This window comes from Sus scrofa, chromosome 8 (assembly GCF_054392235.1).
Source record: "Sus scrofa isolate SSC_HxYL_T2T_F1_AM1 chromosome 8, Sscrofa_HxYL_maternal_Yorkshire_Landrace_v2.0, whole genome shotgun sequence".
Classification (NCBI taxonomy): domain Eukaryota; kingdom Metazoa; phylum Chordata; class Mammalia; order Artiodactyla; family Suidae; genus Sus; species Sus scrofa.
The window spans coordinates 62,006,001-62,032,922 of record NC_139390.1 but is presented as its reverse complement, the minus strand read 5'-3'; the positions used below and the strand labels follow the sequence as shown (position 1 = coordinate 62,032,922).

At 41.9% G+C, this 26,922-nt stretch overlaps 2 protein-coding genes across 8 annotated transcripts in view; one reads left to right on the top strand and one right to left on the bottom strand.

The window, feature by feature from the left end:
• PPAT (phosphoribosyl pyrophosphate amidotransferase) overlaps window positions 1-26,922 on the top strand; it is a 77,630-nt gene that overhangs the window by 3,568 nt on the left and 47,140 nt on the right. For 3 of the 5 annotated variants that reach the window (XR_014812576.1, XM_003482396.5, XM_084972333.1), the window contains exon 1: window positions 25,716-25,975. The exons of 1 other annotated variant lie outside the window; for it this stretch is intronic. Coding sequence is in view for 3 of the 4 variants with exons in the window: in XM_003482396.5 (XP_003482444.1) it covers window positions 25,848-25,975 (128 nt within the window). In the remaining variant the exon portion in view is untranslated. Of the gene's footprint in view, window positions 1-25,715; window positions 26,108-26,922 lie in introns of those variants that run through there. One more of the 5 variants, XM_084972331.1, reaches the window with a different exon arrangement.
• PAICS (phosphoribosylaminoimidazole carboxylase and phosphoribosylaminoimidazolesuccinocarboxamide synthase) lies at window positions 3,226-25,575 on the bottom strand. 3 transcript variants are annotated; one of them, NM_001434895.1, is given in 10 exon segments: window positions 3,226-5,955; window positions 8,694-8,852; window positions 10,175-10,355; window positions 11,641-11,724; window positions 13,150-13,263; window positions 13,362-13,541; window positions 14,311-14,489; window positions 21,212-21,409; window positions 24,972-25,038; window positions 25,547-25,575. In NM_001434895.1, coding segments are annotated over 9 exon segments (1,278 nt in total). In that variant the 5' UTR covers window positions 24,988-25,038; window positions 25,547-25,575; the 3' UTR covers window positions 3,226-5,788.

The window sequence follows — 26,922 nt, the reverse complement described above, 5'->3', positions numbered from 1 at the left end:
AGTGTTTGGCCAAAGTTTTCCTCTAAGAGTTTTATAGTGTCTGGTCTTATATCTAGGTCCTTAATCCATTTAGAGTTTATTTTTTGTGTACAGTGTCAGGGAGTGTTCTAATTTCATTCTTTTCCATGTGGCTATCCAGTTTTCCCAGCACCACTTATTGAACAAGCTGTCCTTTCCCCATTGTATGTTCTTGCCTCCTTTGTCATAGATTAGTTGGCTGTAAGTGCATGGGTTTAATTCTGGGCTTTCTATCCTGTTCCACTGATCTATATGTCTGTCTTTGTGCCAGTACCATACGGTTTTGATGATTGTTGCTTTGTAGTATGGCCTGAAGTCTGGGAGCCTGATTCCTCCAGCTCATTTTTTCTTTTTCAGGATGTCTTTGGCTATTCTGGGGCTTCTGTGCTTCCAAACAAACTTTAAAATATTTCTTTCAAGCTCTGTGAAAAATGTCCTTGGTAATTTGATAGGGATTGCATTGACTCTGTAGATTGCCTTAGATAGTATAGTCATTTTGATAATATTAACTCTTCCAATCCATGAGCATGGTATATCTTTCCATCTATTTGTGTCATTTTGATTTCTTTCATCAGTGTCTTATAGTTTTCAGAGTACAGGTCTTTTGTCTCTTTAGATAGCTTTACTCCTAGGTATTTTATTCTTTTGGATGCAATGGTAAAGGGATTGCTTCCCTAATTTCTCTTTCTGCCCTTTCATTGTTAGTGTATAGATATGCCGTTGATTTCTGTGTATTAATTTTGTATCCTGCAACTTTGCCAAATTCATGGATGAGCTGTAACAGCTTTTTGGTATAGTCTTTAGGATTCTCTAGGCATAGTATCATGTCATCTGCAAATAGTGGTAAGTTTTACTTCTTCCTTTCCAATTTGGATTCCTTTTATTTATTTCTCTGATTGCTGTGGCTAGGACTTCCAGAACTATGTTGAAGAGTAGTGGCAAGAGCGGACATCCTTGTCTTGTTCCTGATCTCAGTGGGAATTATTTCAGCTTTTCACCATTGAGAATGATGTTTGCTGTAGGTTTGTCATATATGGCCTTCATTATGTTGAGGTAGGTTCCTGCTAACCTGCCATTTTTGAAACAGGAGTCTTCCAAAACAGAGTGATGTCTTAAAGCATATACCTGATATCACTGCTGTCCTTTCAAGGAAAATCCAAACTACAAAGCCTAGCCTGTAAGGTCCTGTGTGATCTGGTCTCTGCTTGCAACCCCCTTAACACACTTAGGTCCTGTGTTACTTCCTAGTCCCTAGCATGTTGCACTCCACTAATGTTTGTTATGTGTGGTTCCGTCTTGCCATTCCTATGGGAATTTGCACATACATTCACTGGACAAATATTTATCGAGTGCCTTGGAAGTGTCAGCGTCAGGCCTACTGGTCATTAGGGATATAGTTAACAATAACAACAAGTTAGTGTACTCATGGAATTGATCTAGTTGGAAAAGAGAGGTAGTAAATACACACACTGGTGGTAATAAATTCTATGAAGAAAATTAGGTAAGAGGGATTGAGACTGGAGTGAGGAGGCAGTCCCGCCTTTTCACTCACCAGATGCACTTGTTCTTTAGATTCCCTTCCTTCTTTTGTACTCAGAATACTCCTCTATCCTTTATTCCATTTCAAGAGAATATAGGATTTTGAAACTGTTGGCCCCTAGAAGACACCAGGACTCCCTGCAAGCAGACTGGGTCTGGCTCATTGTTGCTTCCTGAGGGTCTTGCACAGATGCACCATAATGAATTTAGCATTTCTGGGAAGCTCCCACAAACAGTAGCTTACCATCTTATCCATTCTGGGGGCAGTGGAGGGGGGGCACGCCGAAGAAATCGCAACAAGTGAGAACTGAAGTTCAAAGAGAAAGGCATCTCTTCATTTCCATTCTGCAGCTACTCTCACTGCACCACGCAAGGCTGTCACTTCCACCCCATATATTTGAGATTGTGGGAAGTTAAATGCATAAAAGCACAATGAAAGGTAAGCATTTCTGGAGTTCCCATTGTGGCTCAGTGAGTTAAGAACCCAACAGTGTCCATGAGGATGTAGGTTTGATCCATGTCCTCACTCGGTGGGCTGGGGATCCCTTCTTGTCACTGCTATGGCCCAGGACCTTAGGCATGCGAAAAATAAATAAAAGTAAGCATTTCCATTGGCTCTCCACGGACTGCCAGGCTGAAGATGGCGGGGAGGGCTCTTGGATGTTTCATGGCACATTATGGTGACTGTCTTTCCCCCCTATTTTTAAAATTAGATCAGCTGAAGGGACTATCAAATTCAGTTATTTTCACAGAATCAGTCTGCCAAATGGATTTTTACACAACGCATCCGTGTACTAGGCCATACTTGATCATTTCTCATAACCACCTTTTTAGGGCAGGTCGCATTACTCCCACTGTACATATCTTTAGGGAGATTAAGGCACAAACAAGTTTAGGTAACTTGTTGAAGGTCACATTTTCTCCCCACTGAACTACAGTTAAGGTTAACCTCTTAACTCTATCACCTTGCTTCTCTACTCCACACTCAAACAGCCAGAAGATCTCTTAACCCTACTCGAGTTTCCCAGAGGCTTTCCCTTTCCTAGTGCAGTGTGTTCACAGGCCCTGAGTGTTCTGGCCTTTCCTCGCTGCAGCATCTTCCACTCTTACCCTTGCTCCGAGCTCCAGCAATGCTGGCACATTTGCAGGTCCTCATAAAGGTGAAGCTGGTTGTTTTTGTTTTTGCCATTTTAGGGTTGTACCTGCGGCATATAGAAGTCCCCAGGCTAGGGACTGAATCGGAGCTACAGCTGCTGGCCTACACCACAGCCACAGCAACGCTGAGTCCTTAACCCACAGAGTGAGGCCAGGGATTAAACCTGAATCCTCAAGGATCCTAGTCAAGTGTGTTAACAGCTGAGCAACAGTGGGAGCTCCCAAGCTGAAGCTGGTTTACTTTCCATCTAGAAAACTACTTCCTGTGCCTTTGCCTGGCTTGTATCTTCCTCTTAGCCCATCAGCGTCCTCTCACTTGGTTACTCTTCAGGTGCACTTACACTTCCCTAAATCTGCCTGATAAGTCCTTTGTCACTTGTCATAGCCGATAAAATGTAAATTTTATGAGACCGTGGCCTTGTCTCTGTTAAATGTTGCTTTCCTAGGGCCTAGAATAAAATCAGGCAAAACATACTTCACACATGAATGAATGACTAAAGCTTCACACAAGAGCTTGTCTTTGTCTTTTATTTGCTGAATTGTTTAAATTCCAGGTCTTAAATCAATATCAATTCTAAGCATGGCTTTAAGATATAAATTTTAAATACTGCATTATTTAGACAGTTTTTCTTCCTCTTTTTAACAACAAGCCTAGAGAAAGTGTCAGCCCCAAAGGTGGTAAAGCAGGTAGGTTTTCACGCGGCTAAAAGCATTTACTCTCTAGCACTGATGAACCAGACTCCTGAGGATATAGGTGCTCATCAGGAATCCAATAGCGAAATTGATAATAACCATTGCTAAAGCTCAGTCCTACCCACTAGTCTCAACATTTGAAATGTTTATGTACTGCACAGAAACAGGTGGAGCTTTTGCTGATAGGAACACAAGAGGTAAAATAGCAGCCAGTGACTGTTCAGAGGCCAGGAAGCCCAAGTTCAAAGATGTTCAATCAAATCTTTTTCATTGTTTTTGTGATACAACTTAAGATAGAAAATTAAACATACACGATTTTTACAATTCTCCCATTTCTGTCAGAAAGCTAGGCATAGCACGTCAGAGCATAAGGTCGTGTAAGGGGACTAAAGGGGACAGGGTACTTGTAAAGTACCTGTTTTCTTAACTAGAGGGAGGTTTCTTAGGGAAGTTTTCAGGGAGACAGTGAAAACACTTTAGTAACTAAGGAGTAGATTTTAATGACAGAAGTGAGGACATTCTAAGACTTAAAGGTACGGATGTGTGCCCAGTCTGAAGATGATGCAGAAAGCAGGTTCCCTTAATGGGTTACATCAGCAATCCTAAACCTATGGACTGGATAGGCTTCAAGGGAACCCACAAACCAATGGAATGTGTTTGTAAAACTGCAGCTTTGCAGGGAGAGGAGCAATGGCATTCATGTTTGCAACGAGTCTATGTGCAGAAGAGATTTTTAAAAATGAGTTTATGTTGTAAGATCTCAGTTAACTCGAGGCAGGTCAGGTGGAGAATGCAGGCCTTCTAGACCAGGCTAGTATCTGACCCTTTCTCAGGGGTTTTGTACAGGATGGGTAAGTGGTAAACTCAAGACTGGTGGTGAATCAGATGTGAAAGCTCAGAGAAAAAAACCTCAAGGATAAAATTAAGCTTCTGATTTGAGACTGAGTGTAGGCAGTTCTAGGCTTGGGGTAATATGAGTTAAGTTTGGAACATTCAGAGGCAACTCGACAGTTGAAAAGACAAGTCTATAGATAGAGCTGGGAGTCAGTATGCTGGTTTTAAGGAATAAAGATTATTCCACCATTATTTGTAAACAATAGACTGAATACTCAGAAACATCAATATTTAAGGAAAACAGTAAAATAAGAGGCAGGATCAGGACTGAGGCTGGAATTGCTGGGTGTGTAGCCCAGAGAGGAAGAGTTAGGTGGGTCAACTCTACAGAGATGAGGTGAAAGAAGTGATGAGATGGCAGCTTATTAAGAGTTGAAAGGGAGATGAAAGTATGAACAGAATGGCCAGTGGCAAAAGTCTTATCAAGACCTCATCTGGAGCTGAGAGTCTTAACACTTGGGGGACAGATTTTTGGTAAAACTGATTGCCCCCTTTTCATAAACTGAACATATACCTAAAAATTTACATGTAAGCTTAAGGAGCTCATGGATACTCACATTAAAGTTTGATCTATAAAATCCTCAAAGCTACATAATTTAATTTTTTTTCCAAATAAGGTTAATAGACTGATGATGAACTGTAATACCTCACAGGAACAACTGTTCCTTTAGAAGTGCATTTTGTTGGGTATACAGCCCAGACTTAAGACTATTAATCATGGTTATTAACTGGGAGATTCCCATTCCTGAAAATGATGGTAGGCTAGGGAAGGTCAGTCTGGCTAAAATACGGATTTTTCGGAATTAAAAGAACTTTATGACCTACAGAGCCAAGTAAGATTTAAATCATTTGGAAGACAAAAGTAACTTCCCTTTTCCCATGGGAAATTGCCTTAACATTAGTGGAGTTCTCGGAAATCTCTGCATGGCTCCCCTTCATCTTACTTCGTGTCTCTTACCCCCACTACCAATCTCAGCTTTTCTTGAAAAGGCAGTATCAAACCCAAACAGCATCTCAATCTATAGCTAGAGATAAATACAACATCATTTTCTGCTGTACTGACTGCAAATAAAAAACCATGCTCCTAGCATTTTGTAAAGATCATAATGTGGAAAGGGACTCCATTGCTTATTCCTTCCTAAGATGCAACCGTTTTAACTAAAACTTACGGGGTGAGATGCAGACAGCTAGGTAGTGACTCAGAGCCCTATCACCGCACATTGCTAGCATTTGATAGATACTGCCTACCTAACAACGATGACCATTAAGGTTAGGGTTCAAATGTACTTATTAATCTCACCAGTTACAAAGTAGTAGTAATAAACACGTACATATATTCTAATCCATTAATCTAGCGAAGCACTTATTCACTTATAAATTTTATTTTCTGATTGATTTAAAATCTTTTCTTCATTTTGCTCGATTTCTTTTCCCTGCAGCTAAATTGGAAATTAGTTTTTGTCCTAAAAATATGCAGTAATGTTCTTTCTCATAAATTGCCCTCTCTGATTTTCTTGTCAGCCTGCTTCAAGGAAATCCATGTGTTTAATACGTTTGCTCGTAGCTTGGCCCATACCAAATGGTTATTTAATCCAAATATCTGAGCAGCAAACTGAGCTGATCCTTCTGGAGAAAGTATGGTTGAACAGCCAAGACCTATTGGTTCAGAAGAGAAAAAACAAAAAACTCAGCTGTCAATTAATAATGAAAATAGCACCCAGCAAACTACACTGTGAGAAGACCTGTTAGCCATAGACATTAAAAGGTATTATATTGTCCTTGACTAAGGCAGAATCTGTGGAAGGAACTTCCGTCTTTATTGTCAGTAATATTTATCTGCAAGGAAGAGATCATCAGTCACCACTCTTCTCACTGCATCTACCTGCAAAGAGAGTTACCTTTTTCAGTTATTTTCACATACACTATTCCATTAAATCCCTGGCGAAAGGCAAAAAAAATGAGGTTAATAAAACCTAAGTCAGCAGAAGGAAGGAAATCATAAACATCAGAGAGGAAACCAATAAAATAATAAAATACAGATTCAAAAAACAATAGAAAAAAAAATCAATAAAACTGAGAGCTGGTTCTTTGAAAAGGTAAACAAAATTGACAAACCTCTGGCCAGACTCACCAAGAAAAGGAAGATAAAAACCCAAATAAACAAAATAAGAAATGAAAAAGAGAAATCACAACGGATACTACAGAAATATAAAAAAAACTGTAAGAAAAATGAGGTTAGTGGGCAGGAGCATCTGTTCTGCCTAAGAACTTGAGATATGGTCACTCTTTTGGCAATTTTCTAGCTATTCCTTTTGTCTTTGCACTTGAACTATTCTAACATTTGTAAGCAGTGAAAAAGTCAAATCCATAAAATAATTTTAAGAAATAACAAGTTTTAGGCTCACACTTTCTAAGACTGCATTCTGTCTATGGAATTTATCTCTAAATAAACCTGCTTTTGCTTAAAAAAAAAAAAAAGAAATATCAGGTTATAAATAAATTCAAAGGTAATAAGATCTAAAAGACAGAAAAGTAAAAAAGTAATTTCCTTGGAGGCCACAGGTTTGTTCCGGCAGTTTCCTAAGGTGCAGGCACTATTAATACTGTGTCACTAGAATCAAGGACTAGAAAGCTCGTAGATCTAAAAGCTTCATTTTCCCTCCATACTCTTAGAATTCTCTGACTCACTATTCCCAATAAGAACAGACTAAAGTGTAAATCACAAGGTTTATTTAATTCGTACTAGGTTTACATAGCTCCCCCATTTACTACGTAACTATCCTCAGCCAAATGACCTAATTGTAATGTCTGTATCTGTAACACAGGAATGATAACTAGAAGCTGCATTACGTGAGGGCTCTGTGGGTAACACAGCGCTTGGAGGAGCCTGTGGTACTCAATGGATGTCACCATTATTTTAGTGTTATACCGCTCTAGCCAATTACCTATGCCTGTTGCTCAGGACTTGATTTCTGATATCAAAAAAGCTTAATTAGCAAAAAACATTAACTTATTTAGTGAGCCTGCAATAAGATAAATGGAGTTTTCAGGATTTTACACAGGCCATTCTGAAAATGTTCCTCAAAAGACTATCCCCAATTCCAATGATCAGAATGTGCAAATTTTGAAGTTCCCTTGTGGCTCAGTGGGTTAAGGAGCCAGTGTTGCCGCAGCTATGGGGTAGATTTGATCCCTGGCCTGGGAACTTCCATATGCCTTGGGGCACAGCCAACAAAAAAAAGTAGATTCTGTTTCTCCTTGGATATTACTAGTTAAAAACTGCCAAACTGCTGCTCATCACATTCCTTTTTCTTTTTTTTGGTCTTTATTTATTAAGACACTATTATTAGATATATTCAAAATCCACACCCGTAGCATATGGAGGTTCCCAGGCTAGTGGTGCTGTGGCCTATACCACAGCCACAGCAATGAGGGACTCAAGTCACATCTGTGACCTCTGTATGCCCAATCTATGGTAACGCTGAATCCTTAACCCACCAAGTGAGGCCAGGGATCAAACCTGCATCTTCATGGATATTAGTCTGGTCTGTTACTGCTGAGCCACAGTAGGAACTCTGTGAAATTGGTTTTTGCAGTGCCCATTCTTAAACCAAAGGAAACAGCCAAGGCTTAGCAAACAGTTGAGGAAAAGAACTAATATGGAAAAAAAAAAAAAAAAAAATCTCAGAGAGATAAATTAAATTATTGCAAAGATTAAAGAAGAAAAGAATGTTTTGCAGGGAGGGGCAGGGAGACCAAAGGATAAAAACACTCTTAGAAATTGAAGAAATATTCCAGGCAGTATAGCGACAAGAATAAAAAAACAAAATAGAAATCAAGGTGATCCAAATGTGAAAAGTAAATCTAAAAATGAGAGAAGAGGGAGTTCCCATCCTGGCTCAGCAAAAATGAATCCGACTAGCATCCATGAGGACACAGGTTTGATCCCTGGCCTTGCTCAGTGGGTTAAGGATCCGGCATTGCCTTGAGCTGTGGTGTAGGTCACAGAGGTGGCTTGGATCCGGCGTTGCTGGGGCTGTGGTGTAGGCCAGCAACTGCAGCTCTGATTCAACCCCTAGTCTGGGAACCTCCATCTGCAGCAGGTGCAACACTAAAAAGACAAAAAAAAAAAAAAAGAAAACAAAAAAACAAAACCCCAAACCTAGAGTCTTTATCACTTAGAAAGGCATACTTGAATAGTTAAGTATAAAATACTATAAAGTCTCAGATCTGCTTTAAAATAATCCAGCAGGAGACTGCTACAGATACAACAAGATGTAGACTGCTGAAGCAGGATAATGGGTACATGAGATTTCATTATGTTATCATCTCTACTACTAGGCATGTTTGCCAACTTTTTAATAAACAATTTTTAAAAATTCAATGTATCTTACCGCTGGGTAATCGAAGAGAAGACCACACATCCTGTGCCCCCCAGTCTGGACTGAGGGGGGGACAGCTAATAACTGGAAATGCAGTGTTACCAGACATCACTGGTCCCAGACCATTGCTTCTGCCCGCCACTGCCACAAACACGGTAGGGATGCCATCCCCTAGGGAAAGGACAAGTTTATCTTTAGGCTGAACATTCAAAAGAAATGTAAAAATAGCTGGGGGGGGGGCATGTACAATAACTCCTGAAGTTCCTTTAATAGTAGTCTCCAGAAAAAACACTAATTAAGACACTATTATTAGATACATATTGAAAATATAAGGTTTATTCTGCCACTTACTGTACATCAGGTAATGAAGAAGCAATAACAGAATTGGGCATCTTTGAAATCTATAGCGTAAAGGGGTATGACACCAAGACATTAGTGAGGGAAGTCCTACTGTTGCTGCTAGGATCGCTCAGGCACTGAATGACACCACCGAACCAGTGTCTGTCCTGATGTCTTTCAGCCACAGGGTAGGGGAGACAGTTATTAGCGATACTTCTTGAAATAAGAATCCAAGAACTGAATCGAAGAATACTGTATCCAAATACGTAAGACCCTTAGATATATTTTTTGACATATGAACACTTAATAAATTGCTAAGTTATTCCTTTGTTTCCTACAGCAGAGATTCCTAACTTGGTATCTAAAACTTAATGTTTGCATTTTTCTGGAGAAAGGGACCTGGCTTTTATTGGTTTAGCAATAGGGTCTGAGACCCCCTCTGCTTAAAAGAATCCCCCAGTTCCCTAAGTAGGTTCCTATAGCAACTATCTTTAGAAGGAATACTCAGCCAACTTTTTCTAGTTGAGAAGCATTTGGTTGTTGTCTCCGAGCTTCGTTATTTCCGATGGTATCCCATCAATCAAGATATTTGTCTTATATCTGAAATTATTCCTTTGTCTCCCTTCTGACTGCCTCCTAGGAAAGGCTGACGGTTAAAGGCTGACTCTAGTCTTCATTTTCCTCCCATTCTTGCATCTTCTTCCTTCCTGATACTTTCCTTTTGCCTTTTCTAGGGCCAATTCTAGGGCATGTGGAGGTTCCCAGGCTAGGGGTCTAATCAGAGCTATAGCCACCAGCCTGCACCAGAACCACTGCAACACAGGATCCAAGCTGCGTCTGCGACCTACACCAAAGCTTACAGTAATGCCGGATCCTTAACCCCACTGAGTGAGGCCAGGGATCGAACCTGCAACCTCATGGTTCCTAGTCGGATTTGTTAACCACTAAGCCATGATGGGAACTCCTGATCCATTCTTTTAGACACTCCTAGAGCACCTTAAAGGCTTTGGAGGAAAGTATCATGAAAGCCTAGGACATTGCATTTCTTCCCCTTGGAAATATGGCAAAGCTATTTTTCAGCATTAGTTATCTAAACAGAAAACTTGAGGGTGAAATCAGAACTTCCTGAAATGCTCTAGTTATTCAGCAATTACCTTCATACTCAGCTTTAATCCTTAGAGTTTCATCTGGTCCTTTATGGGCAGATGTTACCCTAAGTTCACATGGAATGCCGAAATTCCCACAAGCCTTCTTAATTTTTTCACAGTGACTAAGATCAGAGGTCGAGCCCATCAATACTACAACTCTGCACTGACTTTCTGTTTTCAGAAGCAACTGAAAAAGAAAAACATAAACATGCAAAAGAAGATAAGGACAAAAATGGATAAATATAGGAACCAGTACCATAAGAACGGTCAGTTTTCAAAGCTATGATATTAGGAAAATTACCACTTGACACAAATTATTTCCTTTCTTAGTAGCCCAAAGTTAAGACAGACAAGCAAAACAAAATGATAGAGCATTTATTTTTCAAAGTAACCTCTATATGTAAAGTGGTCTTCATAATTAAGACCTAAAGGGTAAGATTTTTGATCAGATAAGTTATGTTTACTATTATAATAAAAAAGCAAGGATACTCAAACCTTTTAATATTCAGGAATCTATAATATAAAATATTTCACTTAATATTTTTCTCTTTTGGCCACTCCACAGACCATGGAGTTTCCAGGCCAGGGAACAGATCCTAGCCGTAGCTGCAACCTAAGCCACGACTGCAGCAATGCCAGATCTTTAACCTGCTGTGCCAGGCCAGGGATCGAATCTGCATCCCAGCACTCCCAAGACGGTGCTGATCCCACCGTGCCACAGTAGGAACTCCCCCCACCCCCCTTTTGTCTTTTTAGGGCCGCACCAGAGGCATATGAAGGTTCCCAGGCAAGGAGTGGAATCAGAGCTGTAGCCACCAGCCTACACTACAGCCACAGCAACACCAGATCTGAGCCACGTCTGCAACCTACACCACAGCTTAGGGCAATGCTGGATCCTTAACCCACTGATTGAGGCCGGGGATCAAACCCAAGTCCTTGTGGATACTAGTTGGGTTCATTACCGCTGAGCCACAACAGGAACTCCCTATAAATCTTTGTAAGCTAGTTGCTTGGAATCTGAAATACATTCTCATGGAAATGATGTTCTAAAAAGTAGTTACTAACCTTGGATAACCATAAATCCCATTCGATTTCCATGCGATTACAGCAATAATAACAAAATTTACAGTGACATTTTTATGTCAGATGGAGTTCCAATTGTAAACTCTGCTGGTGGAACTCTGAGTAGCAGCAGAGAGGGGGGCAGGGAAGGTAAGGCTTCTCCTGCAGGAGGGGGGATTCCAGCCCCACCCCAGGATGTGAGAGAGGCAGCCTGGCCAGTTTCACAGTAGGGGGATCCAGAAAGCCAGTGCGGATGGTCTAGCCGGCACCTTTTTAAAAGGTGCTCCTTCCTTTCAAGTCATTGGAAAAAAATTAAAGCATTGCAGCCTCTCATTTTTTTTTTCTTCTTGAAGCAAAATTTTCTTGGAGAAACACACATAATGTTAATACACTTATTACAAAAGGTTTACCTCTACTCTCTCTGCAACCCACTCAAAGTTCTTCTTTACCATCTGCAGCCCTTCAGGCGTTACTTCCTTGAGGTCACGATAGGACTAGAAAGTAAGACAGAAAGTTTAGAACAAAGGACTTGATTTACAGACTCCCTCTGCCCCCCACGAAAAAACCCCAGTTAAGTCTAATAAGCAGAGATACCTGATTTGAGCCACCATTAGACTTACCTCTCGCCCAATTCCCAGATATAAGTTGGTTCAAAGAGCCAGAATTTTCTGATTGAAATGGAGATTGGGTGAAGTATTCTATTAGTAATATTTTTGCTCTCTGAAATTATTTAGTTTTTGAGTTTTGGGTACAGAATATGGAGAATTTGCATAGCAAAAGATATACTGGAAAACATATCTGAGTCTACAGATTCATTTCTGGAATTAGACTGGAGAAATTTCAGAGGGTGATGTACACCTGTGTTTTCATTTAAGGATAAGTGCCTCCCACACTAGCAACTACAATTCGCTGCCCTGACAATGCTTACATCCTAAATATAGATAGGGTTTTGCCCTAGTTCTGTTTTCCCTAAGAAAGAGCAGAAATGGAGCCTGATAAGAATAACAACAACAACAAAAAAGACAAAAAAAAAAAAAAGAAAAAAAAAAAAGAAAGACTTGGGTTAGAGTTCCAGACCTGCCACTTACTCTGGTAATTGTGAAGAAATCTATCATCTTAGAATCTTAGTTTTCGATTAGCCAAATAAGGTTAATGCTTGCTCTGTGTGAGAATCTATTAAAATCTTAAGCAGGAATTCCCATCGTGGCACAGTGGTTAACAAATCCGACTAGGAACCATGAGGTTGCAGGTTTAATCCCTGCCCTTGCTCAGTGGGTTAATGATCCGGCGTTGCTGTGAGCTGTGGTGTAGGTTGCAGACGCGGCTCGGATCCCACGTTGCTGTGACTCTGGCATGGGCTGGCAGCTACAGCTCCGCTTCGACCCCTAGCCTGGGAACCTCCATATGCCATGGGAGCGGCCCAAGAAATGGCAAAAAGATCAAAAAAAAAAAAAGAAAATCATAAGCAGAAAATCTGCTTTGTGAATGTAAAATATTATTCCTGCTTTTTTTTCCCCAGGCTATAGGAAACTTAAGAGAGATTTATTATTTTTTTTTTTTAAATAGGGAGTTCCCGTCGTTGTGCAGAGGAAACAAATCCAACTAGGAACCATGAGGTTTTGGGTTCAATCCCTGGCCTCACTCAGTGGGTTAAGGATCCAGTGTTGCTGTGAGCTGTGGTGTAGGTCACAGACTCGGCTCAGATCTGGTGTTGCTGTGGCTCTGGCATAGGCCAGCAGCTAGAGCTCCGATTAGACCCCTTGCCTGGGAACCTCCATATGCCACAGGGGTACAGCCCTAAAAAGCAAAAAATAAAAAATAAATGAATAATAAATGGCTTCTTTTCCTCTCATCTTCCCTTTCCCCTCTATGCCATCCTGACCCTGCAAAGGATTAAAAACACCTAAAGTGTTACCCACCTGTTTGTCTTTCTGTTGGCTTCGATCTCCTGATGGCCAGAGTCTCCAGGAGTCATTATCAATGACATCAGCAAGAACAATTTCTTTCGTGGTTACATCAACACCAAATTCAATCTAGAAACAGTATATCACCAAGGAGTGTTTCAAAACTGTACTACCAAAGACATCTCTCAGTTATAATCTTTACTTTCAAATCTCCATTGTATTTGTACCTTCATATCAACCAGTGTACAGTTCTGGGGCAGCCAGGATTTCTCCAGTATTTCGAAAATGGCCTGTGTAGCATGACTCATGACATCCACTTCAGTCTGGCCTATAACAAGTCCAGCAAAGCAAAAATTTGCAGCAATGAGCTGTTCCTCAGACCACTGTGGGTCATTATTGGCGTCATCCTGAGAAAAAGGTAAATATAAACATTGTGAACTTTACAAATAAACTGAAGTCCTTTTTTCCTTGAGCATGATGGATTCCTCAGAAATATTCATTTTCTCTAAGGATTTAATTTTTCTTTAAAATACACTTTAATTCATAACAATCACTTTTCTACTTTCAATAGCTACTTTAAAATTAAAAATACTTGGGTAACTTATTCTAAGTCATAAAGTATTTGTAAAGAATTTTCTCTCTTTAAAAGAAGTTTGTGGGAGTTCCCGTCGTGGCGCAGTGGTTAACGAATCCAACTAGGAACCATGAGGTTGTGACTTCAATCCCTGGCCTTACTCAGTGGCTTAAGGATCCGGTGTTGCCGTGAGCTGAGGTGTAGGTGGCAGACGCGGCTTGGATCCCGAGTTGCTGTAGCTGTGGCGTACACCGGTGACTACAGCTCCGATTAGACCCTCAGCCTGGGAACCTCCATATGCCTCAGATGCAGCCCTAGAAAAGACAAAATAAATAAATAAATAAAAGTTATTGAATTGTTACTTTTTTCCTAGTAACTGCTAATTTTAATTTGTTTAGTTATTAGTCACCCTGGTCCAAAGTAAAATAAGTAGATTTTCACAGATCTTTCTTTTAAAAATATGAATTATCATTGCTAATTAAAGTGTACATTTTGGACACGTATTTCTAGAGTGACAGTTGCAGTATCAAAAGCTTTACTATTACTTAAGACTTTTGACTTTGTTGCTATTATTGTAAGACAGGGAGGCATAAAATAATTACCTTGAAAAACATCTCTACTTTAGGTGGGTAGAACTTATAGCCTTCCTTGACACCAGGGTTTCTTTTGAGAAAAGAACCAGTTGCTATTCTTCTACAAACCCATTCAATTGGAATCATTTCACACTTAGGTGCAATGAAAGCCGTCTCCCCACATTTTCTGGTGAAAGCAGTCTTGATACCTGTATGTTGATGACAAAAAGGAAAAAAAAAAGCATTAAAATTGCACTTAAAAAGGTGGTTCCAGGAGTTCTCCGGTGGCCTACTGGTTAAGGATTTGGTGTTGTCACTGCTGAGGTTCAGGTTCAATCCCTGGCCCAGGAAATTCTGCATGCCATGGAGACGGCAAAAAAAAAAAAAAAAAAGGGTAGATCTAAGGCATAATAAACCTCTACCCTTTATGAAAAACAAACCAAAACCCTATCTAGCCAAAGGAATTACCTGTAAAAGGCACTATCAAAAATAATTGTAATTTTTTTAAAAAAGGTAGAAGTAGGGAAAAAAATTACTAACATGGCTTTCTATTGCTTATCAAAATGTTCAGGAATATTTTATTTTAATGCAATATTTGTGTACGCATGTAAGACCGAGTATACATGAGATCAAAAAATCTGGGTCCCAGTGTCTTTGCCATCATTCATCCACTCAAAAAAAAATACTTGAGTACTTCTGCCACCCCCGCACCTAACTTTGCACGGGCATGTAAATAACTAAATTATTTCTAAATCAGATCCAGCTACAGGATTTCTCCTATTCTATGGTTCAGTACTATATTGGGTCTTGTAAAATATTAATCCATTTGTTGAAATCAAATACAGCCTTAAATTTTGGACAGTCTTTTTCTCTTAATATTTAAAGCAAATAATCCTTGAAAAAAAGCAATCACAAGCAGGAATAGGAACAAAATGGCCAGTTTGGCCAAGAGCAAAGAAAATATTTGTTCTTCTTCTCTTCTCTCTTACTCAAACTGTTACTGGAACACTAAGATAAATAGCTGTCTTGTGATGTTTGGAATAGGAGCTATATTAGTGGTGGGCCTTGGAAAATAGCCTCTCTGATAATAGTTACAATGTATCATAAGCCATGTGATCCAGGAATTATGTTTTAATATGTACAGAGAATAACTGAAAGCAAGGACTCAAGCAGATGTTTATACAGCAATAGTCACAGAAGCATTTTTCACAATTACCAAAAGGGGGAAATAACTCCTGTCCAACAACAATAAGTGGAGTGGATATAAACAAAATGTATCACATACACACCATGAATCCTTATGCAGTCATAAATAGGAGGGAAATTCTGATACATGCTACAACACAGATGATCCATGAAAACATGTTAAGTGAAATAAAGGTTAAAAATTGTATAATTCCACTTATAGGAAGTACTTAAAAGAGGCAAATCATAGAGATAGAAAGCAGAATAGCTCAGTCTGGGACGATGAAAAACTTCTGGAAATTGAGAGTGGTGATGGTTGCACAACACTGTCAATGTACTTAAATGCTAGCAAACCGTACACTTAGAAATGATTAAAATGTTAAATTTTATGTATGTATATTTTATCATAATTTGCAAGACCTAATTTAGGTCAGGCATTATGAACTCAGTTTCTTTTCATTTAATCCTCGTAACACGTGATAAGGTATAGCAGTCATCCAACGAGAAACAGATACCACTGATTCAGTAGTTCCTCAGCTAGTACTAGGTAAAGCAGGGTTTCCAATCCACACTGTCTGAACTCTGTAGGCTGGTCACTGAACCACCATGCTATACTGCCCCTCCTTGAAGTATTATTACATCACAGTACAAAGTAACATACTACAGCACTAACATGAATTAAAGTGTCTCCCAGAAACCTGCAGGGCTTTAACATAACAATGGCTGTCTTCAGGCTACAATGTTAGTGTGTCCAATCCCAATCTAATCCTCTAATAAGATCCAATTTTTTAGAGTTCCCGTCCTGGTGCAGCAGAAACGAATCCAACTAGAAACCCATGAGGTTGCGGGTTCAATCCCTGACCTTGATCAGTGGGTTAAGACTTGGTGTTGCCATGAGCTGTGGTGTAGGTTGCAGACTGCGGCTCGGATCTGGCATTGCTGTGGCTCTGGTGTAGGCCTGTGGCTACAGCTCCAATTAGACCCCTAGCCTGGGGAACCTCCAAATGCTGCGGTTGAGGCTCTAAAAAGACAAATAAAATTTTTTTTTCTTCTAGTGAAAGGATTGAAGACCTTTGATCTTATGTATCCACACAAAAAGAGGGCCTACATTTATGGAAATCTTGCATCATGCTGTTTTCCATACTATCTCATTTAACCACACGTAAAAATTCTGAGGTAGATGTTATTATTTATTTATATTTTACAATGAAAGCAGCAGATACTCAAAGAAGTGAAGCAGTTTAACAAGTTAGGTTTCAGTACTGGAGACTGGACCTGAAATGCACTACCCAGTTTTAGAACCTGTACTGTTATCTCTGCATTCCCTCTGGGTTTGATAAGGAAGATTCAATTAAAACAGTGAAAAGAACAAATTTTATATGTGCTGCATGAACAGAAACTCTGGGAAAGACTGTTAAAAGTGTCAATAAAATATTTAGCCCACTTTCACCTTTAATGCATGACTGGGCTCATGGGCAATGATTTAAATCCATCCTGAACTTGTAGGTGGTAACTACATGAGTGGCTCTAAGAGCTCTTCCTTTCAGGTCTGTCACTCAGTCGTATTTGCTCATTTGTCTACCACGCTTGACAACTAGTATCCAAATCTATTGTTATTCTTCCTCAGAGGAAAGTCTCCCCTACAGCTAAGGAAATCAAAACCACAGAATCCACTTAGGTAAGGATCTTGTACATTAAAAAAAATTGCCTCTAAAAGATTCAGAGGCGTTCCCATCATGGCTCAGTGGTTAACGAACCCAACTAGTATTCATGAGGTTGCGGGTTCGATCCCTGGCGCCACTTGGTGGGTTAAGGATCTGGCGCTGCCATGAGCTGTGGTGTAGGTCTCAGACAAGGCTTGGATCCTGCATTGCTGTGGCTGAGGTGAAGGCTGGCAGCTGCAGTTCCAATTCCACCCCTAGCCTGGGAACCTCCATATGCCACAGGTGCAGCCCTAAAAAGACAAGAGACAAAAAATTAATAAATAAATAAAAAATAAAAAGAAACAAAAAGATTCAGGGAGTTCCCATTGTGGCTCAGCAGTAACAAACCCCAACTAGTATCCATGACAACGCGGGTTCAATCCCTGGACGTGCTCAGTGGGTTAAGATGCTGTAAGATGCGGCTCGGATCTGGCATTGCTGTGGCTGTGGTGTAGGCTGGCAGCTGCAGCTCCAATTGAACCCCTAGCTTGGGAACTTTCATTTGCAGTGGGTGTGGCCCTAAAGATACAATAAATAAATAAATAAATAAATAAATATTTAGATTAGATGATACAGTGATTGCTTCTAATACACACACTAAGCATTAAAGCAAATTTCATGCTTCAGGCAGTAAGAAAAAGAATTCCCCTTTATCTCAGTTGTTTACAAAATTCACAACTCCTAGCAAGACCTCTTGGAAAATATAAAGGTCACTTTACACTGTGATTCACATTGGCAGGTGTGACAGTAATTGGCCCAGTCATCCTGGCTGTACTGAGGTTTCCAGCTCCCCACTTGTGGTTTAACAACCATAGGACTGTCACCCATATCACTACTGTCATACCTCAGGGTAATTATACTGGGTTTCCATGCAGACGGGAACTGAAACTTAAAATGCTAAGCTTTGATTTTTAAGTACTGAGACAAAATTCAAGCACAACATATATATTATTATTTCCACAGAAAGCCAGTACAATCTATACTTCCTAACTGCACACTGTTTTATAGCTTGTTTGTGAATGACAGAGGGAAAACCAGACCCTAATTTACTCATTTTGGTGCTTTTCCATTCAAATTTCTAGATATACCTTAATTTAGAACATATCCCTGATTATAATGAAAGCATCTTTAAATAGACCAGTGATGATCAACTAGACATAGCATTTAACTATTAGCAAGTAAAAACCACAGAACTCTTGATCTGTACCCTAAAACTAACAATTTGTAGAATTTTTAAAACCTTAGATTTTTCTTAATTTCATAGTAGATGAAATCTGGAAAACACCTTTCAACATTTCCTGTAAAACAAGTAAGTTTTAGAGGGTAAGTATGCCAAATACATAGATCCCTGGAGTACTTCATTTGGGTGACCAACCTTCCCAGCTGGATCAGGACTTTCAGTGTCAAAATTGGATCACCCCAATTCATTTGTCCTTAAGCCTCAGCAAGTACACTGGATAGGTGCCTTACGAAATAAGCAAATAAAAACTTAGGCCTGTACTTAGCTTCCATTATTTAAAAGTATATATATGGAGTTCCCGTTGTGGCTCAGAGGGTTAAGAAACTGACTAGTATCCCTGAGGATGCAGGTTCTACCCCTGGCCTCATTCAGTGGGTTAAGGATCCAGCGTTGCTGTGAGCTGTGTTGTAAGTCGAAGATGCGGCTCGGATCTGGCATTGCTGTGGCTGTGGTGTAGGCCAGCAGCTGTAGTTCCAATTCAACCCCTAGCCTGGGAACCTCCATATGCCACATGTGTGGCCCTAGAAAGAAAAAATATATATACATATAAAACCCCATAGCTATGTACAATTACTATGGGGACACAGAAGCTAGTTGTATTGTTAACAACTTGGAGTGTTAAACAACTATAAAAATTGTCATGTGTATGGGGAGGAGATAAATTGCGAGGTTAAAAAATGGATCTTGGGGGGAGTTTCTGCTGTGGTGCGGTGGGTTAAGAACCTGACTGCACTGGCTTGGGTCACTTGGAGGCAGAGGTTTGATCCCCATCCTGATGCAGTGGGTTAAAATGAATCCACACTGCCACAGCTGTGGTATAGGTTGCAGTTGCAGGTAAGATTCACTTCCTGGCCTGGGAACTTCAATATGATGTGGGTGTGACCATTAAAAAAAAAAAGGATCATTTATCTGAACTGCAAAAGAAATCTAACATGGGAAACCACCAATCAAGGAAGCCTTGAAGTAAAAATCTGTGGGAGTGCTTTAAATTTATAGCAATAATTTTACCTTTACTGCCTAGATGGATTTATGATGTGGATGAAAACTTAGGTTGGTAATTAAACTTTTCTCCCCCCACACTAACTTAAAAATGTAAAAGGGGCACTTTGGAAGAAGCAAGACCACTCAAGAACCTATTCTGTACTGATGGACTGGATTTAACAATGAATTCCCTTGTTGTTTTTTGGAAAGCATATACATCTATCTTGACTGGAAGAAAAGATGTTAAATTCCCCTTTGAATTTAAGAAAGATTAATGTTTACTGTAAGATCTAAGAAATGAGAGGGTAACTGGGAATATTGGAAGTAAAAGGAGACGGTTATTAAATTAGAGAATTAGAACTGGGATGATAAAAAATACAGCTTTTATTTCATAGATGAGAAACCAGAGACCTCAAAAGCTGAATGACCCAAAACACAAAGGTTCTCACACTGGAGGCAAAGATTACAAACCTCCTGCTGGTTTGTGCACCACAGACCCATCAGCTTCTGATGGACTCCTTACAGAAAAACCATGATCCCAAATCCCCTTCTTTCACTCCAATTGCCCTCCAAGCAATGTTCTGATCTGAATTTCACCTTCCAAATTCCTCTACTGGAAATAGTCTTCATTCAGTTTCAGTAGGAAGTAAGCCTGAATATCTTTTGCTTTTTTTGGTCTTTTTAGGGCACATGGAGGTTCCCAGGCTAGGGGTCTAATCGGAACTGCAGCTACTGGCCTATAGCACAGCCACAGCCACATGGGATCCAAGCTGTGTCTGCGACCTATACCACAGCTGACAGCAACGCCAGATCCTTAACCCACTGAGCGAGGCCAGGGATCGAACCCTTTTCCTCATGGATACTAGCTGGACTTGTTTCGTACCATAACAAGAACTCCAGCCCTGGAGATCTTTGATCTAACTCAAATCCCTTACCTGGGGAAGGGCAGGATGAGAAGGTGTGGGTGCCGTTTTCAATTACTTTTCAGAGCCTTCAAGCAGGGGAGGGATTTGAAATTCTGTGTTCCCTCCAAGGGGCAGAATGAATTTACACACAAATACAGAGATTAAATTTCAGTTCATCAATGACAGTTGCCTACCACCAGGAGGTGCTTCTTTCATAAGTCAAGTTCCTTAAGTTCCTTCCTAGGTAAGCCTATCTTAGGAGAAAAAGCTGCAGAGAAGCTACAGATACCAGAACACTAACAAACTGTTAAGATTTCTTTAAACTAACTAAATGATACCACTTAGTAATTCCAGAGCAAGTAAAGGGAGTTCCTGGTTTGATTTAAATAAGCTTAGCATGTGAGACATCCTTCAGCATTGAGCTGGTATCCCAACAATGCTATCTTCCCATTCAAGAGATGAGAGCTGGGTATGAGAGAGGAGGCTGCAGGGGGAAGCCATGAACCTACTTCCTGTAAGAACTGAAACAATTAACTGGTACCCAACCTCGAGTTCATCCCCCTTCAAAGGACCCACATGCAAAAGTGAGAAAGAACATGAACAGAGCTACTGGGAGGAGTTCCCGTCGTGGCACAGTGGTTAATGAGTCCGACTAGGAACCATGAAGTTGCGGGTTCGATCCCTGGCCTTGCTCAGTGGGTTAAGGATCCGGTGTTGCCGTGAGCTGTGGTATAGCTCACAGACGCGCCTCGGATCCCGCGTTGCTGTGGCTCTGGCGTAGGCGGGTGGCTACAGCTCCAATTAGACCCCTAACCTGGGAACCTCCATATGCCGCGGGAGTGGCCCTAGAAAAGGCAAAAAGACAAAAAAAAAAAAAAAAAAAAGTAATAAGGAGAGCTACTGGGAGAGCCACAAACCTGCTTCCTGTAACAACTGAAAAACACAGCTGGTGATTGTGTTTGAGATGGCAGCTTTTCCTTCAAGGTGATTTTTTCTGGCTGCATTTCCTGCTGTAATCTGGTCCTTGGACTGCAGGAGGACTTTTCCTGGACTATCCAACAATTCATAGACTTCTTTTGTTTTACCCTCGTAGAGTTTCTTACCAATGTTCAGTACTGTGGAAATAAAGTGGAAACATCAGATTTCAGGAAATTTTGTGAATCAGCAAAAACACAGAGTAATTAATCTTAATAAAAAAACTAACTCATCAGCACAGAAGCTATACTTTACAAAGTATTTTCAATGCACCATCACATTTCATTCATACAGTTTTGTGAAGAATTATAATCAAATCCTGTATCTTCTGCTTTCTAATGCTATGCTCTTCCCATTATCAGTCTCTCTCACGGCAAAACTGAAGTAGGATTAATTAAGATACATTAAAATTAACTTAAAAAGAGATAGCCAGTCAAATGAGAAAATAAATATAACTACACCAGTAGGTTCTCATATATATACATAGACACATATATACATACACTCATAATACAATAACTACACTATCTTGTAAGGGAAAAAAATGCCATCTTTTCCCTGATTTCTACTTCCCATGACCGGGAGGGTGCAGCCAGTTGGATCCTACTTTCAGGACGATGTGAAGAGACACCTCCACCCACTGACCCTACAGACCATTTGGAGACACTTCTATTTTTCTAATCCTGCTTCCCATCTACCACCCCCAATTCCTTCTCCTCACTAACATTTTATAGAAACTGTGACAAGGAAGGACAACAGAATCCATGTGGACACAGGTCATCAGACCGAAAGCCTCTGGTCATTAGAAAGAATGATTTAGATGAAGATCAGCGATAACAGCAATTTAAGGACTTGACTTAAAATTTCCAAAAGGAGAAGTCCCTTCTCCCCACCCTCCCAGAACACAGACTCATCTCAGCCCTGGTACTTTAGGTGTCCAGGCGCCAGATACCAGGGACGCACCAGTGAACACAACCTAGTTCCCACTTCCAGGGAAGCTGAAATAAACCAGACATAATAATAAGCATCGTGTCAGAAATACACAGACCACGTGATCACAGGTTGATAGCAGGACCACCTAACCTGGTCTGCATGTCAGAGAAGGCAGTCTAGAACAAAGTGAGGATTAGTTAGGTTGACACCTGAGGGATGGTCAAAATTGAGCCAGAAGAGGAACAGGGGCAGGTAGTGGTGATGAAAACAAAGCAGGGGGTGAAAGCACATGGCAGAGCTTGGGTACGTTTGGAGCTCAGTGTGGATACTGCTGCTGGGTAGGGAAGGGGCAGCAGCTAAGGGTTGGAAAGGAAAGCAGGAGATAAGACTGAAAACAAGGGCAGCCTCGCATCACCAGCTGGGGAACCTAACACTAGACAAACAGTTACAATTTGGCCTAAGAGTTGCCACTGCACAGCACCTGATTTAGAGGATGACTCCTCATCCTCCTATTGTAAATGTCTGTCAAAGACAAGGTTTATTTGTTATTTATTTATTTTTCTAGGGTTGAACCCAGGGCATATGGAGGTTCCCAGGCTAGGGGTGGAATCAGAGCTGTAGCCACTGGCCTACACCACAGCCAAAGCAGCGCCAGATCCAAGCCACGTCTGCAACCTACGCCACAGCTCACAGCAACACCAGATCCACTGAGCAAGGCCAGGGATCAAACCCGCAAACTCATGGATATTAGTTGGATTGGTTTCTGCTGCGCCCCACCGGGAACTCCCTATAGATTTCTATGTTGGAAAGCTCATGATGTTGCAGTGTGGAGAATGTAATTAGGAAAGGGTGGGTGGAAGAAAACTGGAGACAAAGACAAGTCAAGATGTGGGGCAGTAATCCAGGCAGGAAAAACAATGGGACGAGACTCAACTCAAGATATTGAAAAGGTGAAAGTCTGAGTAACAACTGGCTCAATACAGGGGACAGGTGAAACAAAGCCTGCGACGTTGCCCAGTTTAGATAAAAGGCAAAAGGACCCTGAACCTACCGCCCAGCCCTCCAGTTTAGTTGAATTGGTATTTATTACTTGGTTGTTAAAGAGAGTAGGAATTTCAACTAATTGCTATAAATAATGTAAGATAGAATCATAGGTGACAAAATACCTGCTACAAATTCATAGGTGAATTCAGAAGAGATTGATGAAGATTGAGAAGAATTCACGGACCTGAAATTTAGGAGTATTAAAAAAACTACAGAACTTCCAAAAAGAGGTAAGGCCAACTAGGACTGTGCTGTCCAATAAGGCAGTCACTAGCCACATGTGGCTATGAAATACTTGAAATGTGGCTACTCCAAACTGAGATGTAAGTCAAGTGCAAAATTCACATTGGATTTCAATATGAAAAAAAGTTTGCAAAAATCTTAATTTTTTTTTCATTACATGTTAAAATGACATGAGTTTGGAATTATGCAGTTAAAAATATATTAAAATCATTTCATCTGTTTCTTTTTTTTTTAAATGTGGCTACTAGAAAACAAAGTTACATATAGTTTATAACATTGTGTTTCAATTAGACAGACCTGTTCTAGAAAAAACAGCATAGAGAACCAGAGGGAGTAATGACTTTGGTAAATTAACCTGACTGGAATGTACGCTTAGGATTCACAAGAGAGAAAAAGCAAAGTAAAGGTTGAAGAGGTAGGAAGGGGGTGATAGGCAGGATAGGAATGAAAGGTTCTTTAGACTGGATTTTAACAGCTTTTGGGTTGCCAGCAAACATTTCTGGGCAAGGAAGTGCAAATTAGGGAGTTCTCATTGTGGTTCAGCAGTAACGAACCCAACCAGTATTTGAGAAATGCAGTTAGATCCCCGGCCTCGATCAGTGGGTTAAGGATTCCCAGCTGCGGTGAGATGCGGTGTAAGTGGCAAACATGGCTTGGATCCCACATTGCTGTGGCTGTGCTGTAGGCTAGCAGCTGCAGCTAAGGTTTGACCTCTAGCTTGGGAACCTCCATATGCCTGCCGCGTGGTACCACCCTAAAAAGCAAAAAAAAAAAAAAAAAAGAGAGAGAGAGAAAGAAATAGAGTATGGGAGGAGGGCAGTTTTATCAGTAAAAATAACACAAAGGATCTTTCCTGAGGATCCTAATCATGAGCGAACAAAATTAGTATTATGTAAATATGTAATAGGGTCAATGCAAAGTGAAGAAGCAAACTTTTTTGGTCTGGTGGTTTTGGAACTCTCCAAGGCCATCATTGGTACAAAAAACTAAAACACACACACAAAACTTGGACAGCAAATTTTAAATTTTTCAAAACGTTCAATTACTAATTTTATGAAATAGCAGGTTATTATTAACGTAACAGGAAAAAGCAAGACTTTGAAGAGTCGACACCACATGTTCCCGTGAACTCTTTTGCAATATCTATTGACTGCAAGCGCGATTTCCAGGCAGCTCTCCAACCTCTGACCATTTCTCGTTTTAATTACCCTTTGCTCCTTTTCCCCATGCCAGAGGCAGTTCTGGATGTTTCAGAAAGTTGGGAGGCTGGGAGCGCTTTGTTTCCAATGCACCGCTCCGGCGCCCGGGCCACGTGTCCGCTCGTCCGGAGGGGCGGGTGCGGGAAGCCAGGCACTGCCCGGGAGGCTGTGATCTGGGCAGTGAAGAGCGCACCTGTCCGCGTCGAGCCCTCGAGCTCGAGGCCGAGGAGCTGGAAGGCCGCGGAAGCAGGAAACCCAACTCCCCGGGCCGCTGATTACTCACCCTCAGCCGTCGCCATTGTCCGGAGCGGGCTGGGGGCAGCTGCAGCGACTGCACAAGAGGGAGGACTCTGGAAAAGAAGCGCAATCAGAGGCTCCCAGGGCGGGGAAGGGAGGCACGGCCCCAGACACGCCCCCGGCGGGGCCGCGGGATGCACGGCGCCCCCTCTCGGACTCTGAGCACCACAACGGAGCGGGACTCCCGGGGGTCTCTGCAGCCGGAGAGGAACTTGAACGCCGGGGGCCACCGCTTCTCGCAGGCTTCCCGCGGCGCAGGCGCCGCAACGCGGCGGGTGCACCGCCCTGCGCGCGGGCGCAGAGCCAGAAGACAGGAAAGTGGCGCGCACCGGCGGCCCCTCCCCACCCCGCGGCGGCTCGCCCACCCGGCCCCCTCCTCCGCTGAGAGAGCGGGTCAGAGGTTGGAGCATACCAAGTAGTGACGCCCAGGGGAAAGCATGTGGGGAGGGACACAAAAAGTTTACTTTCTCTGGGAGAGAAGCGACCTCCACCCAGCTAGCCTCATCACCCCTAGCTTGGATGCCAGAAAATAACGGAGATTCTCCCAAGCAGGAAAATTACCTTCCCTAAGGGCTTAGGTAAAGGACTAGCTCCACCCACGGGAGCCCTGGCCCCGCCCTAACCGCGGAGCCCGCCCTCCGCCTCCGCTCATTGGTGGGTTGTGAGGGGCGGGGCAGGGGCGGGGCGAGCTAAATTACACTCACTAGAGGGGAGCACGCGCCGCCGCAGTAGCGAGGGTCCTGCCGCCTGGAAGGAAGGGGCTTCATCCGCGCGAGCCTCTGGTGCCCCAGGCCGAGCGAGCAGCTGGTTGGTGCTTAGACTCCTCCTGCGGCGGCCGCTCCCTCCACGTGCTTTCGACGACATGGAGCTGGAGGAGCTGGGAGTCCGAGAGGAGTGCGGTGTGTTCGGGTGCATTGCCTCAGGAGAGTGGCCCACGCAGCTGGATGTGCCGCACGTGATCACTCTGGGACTTGTAGGGCTGCAGCACCGGTGAGCAGCTGGCTGCGGGGTGGGGATGGCGGAGCCTGTGTCTGCATCTGCCCGAGTTCTCCACCGAGGACGGGAGGCGGGACCGCTCTCTTACCTGGACCGGTTCCCTGCGGCATCCGCCAGATTGCCCAGGTGTGCGCGGAGATTACCTTGCCTCACCAGATTGCAGCCTTGTCCCTTGCAACCCTTAATGCTCTGTAGGGGCTCACCTAGCTCCAGTGTCGTGCACCCCCCATGGGTCTGGCCAGTTGGTAAGGCTCGGGTTCGCTTGGACTAACCCAGTCGGGGTTCCTACCGGGCTGCTTGTGGGTTTTAATCTCCCAGAGCCTGGCGCTGTGCTTGTGATATGCTTCTGTGGTGTGACTGCGGGTCCAGGACCTAAAGCTCGTTGGTTGAGGTTTCGCGCGGAGCCTGCAACCACCACAAGCTATTGTTTGCAAGGACAGAGCTATTGAGTAGATTTGTGTATTTGAACGTAGTTGTAGCTGTTGGAAATTGGGGATTCAAACCCGGGAAAACGGGATTAGTTGGTGTTCAAAAGGATCTACCGGTTGGGTTCTAGATCTCATATACATTAACAGAAAATAACACAATCACAGGGAGTAGGGCATCTGCAAACAATTCATTGGTAAACGTTTTAAATAATGAATGAAAATGTTGGTAGTAAGAAAATGCCAGGATAAATCCATTCTTAAAAGAGAGAGAGGAGAGTAGTTCCTGTATGACAGAATACCTATTGATTTTGGAAAAATTGATATAGATCCCTTTTAGTTAAAAAATAACTCTGCTTCGTGATCTTTCCATTTCTTACTAATTAAACTGGAGTTGATATAAACAATTCGGTTAAGAAATATAAACCTAGATTTGACATTGTCACTGAAAGTGTTACGAAGCTTCCACAAGGCAATGATACCTCAGCAACAACTTCTAAAACAGTTAAAGGACTT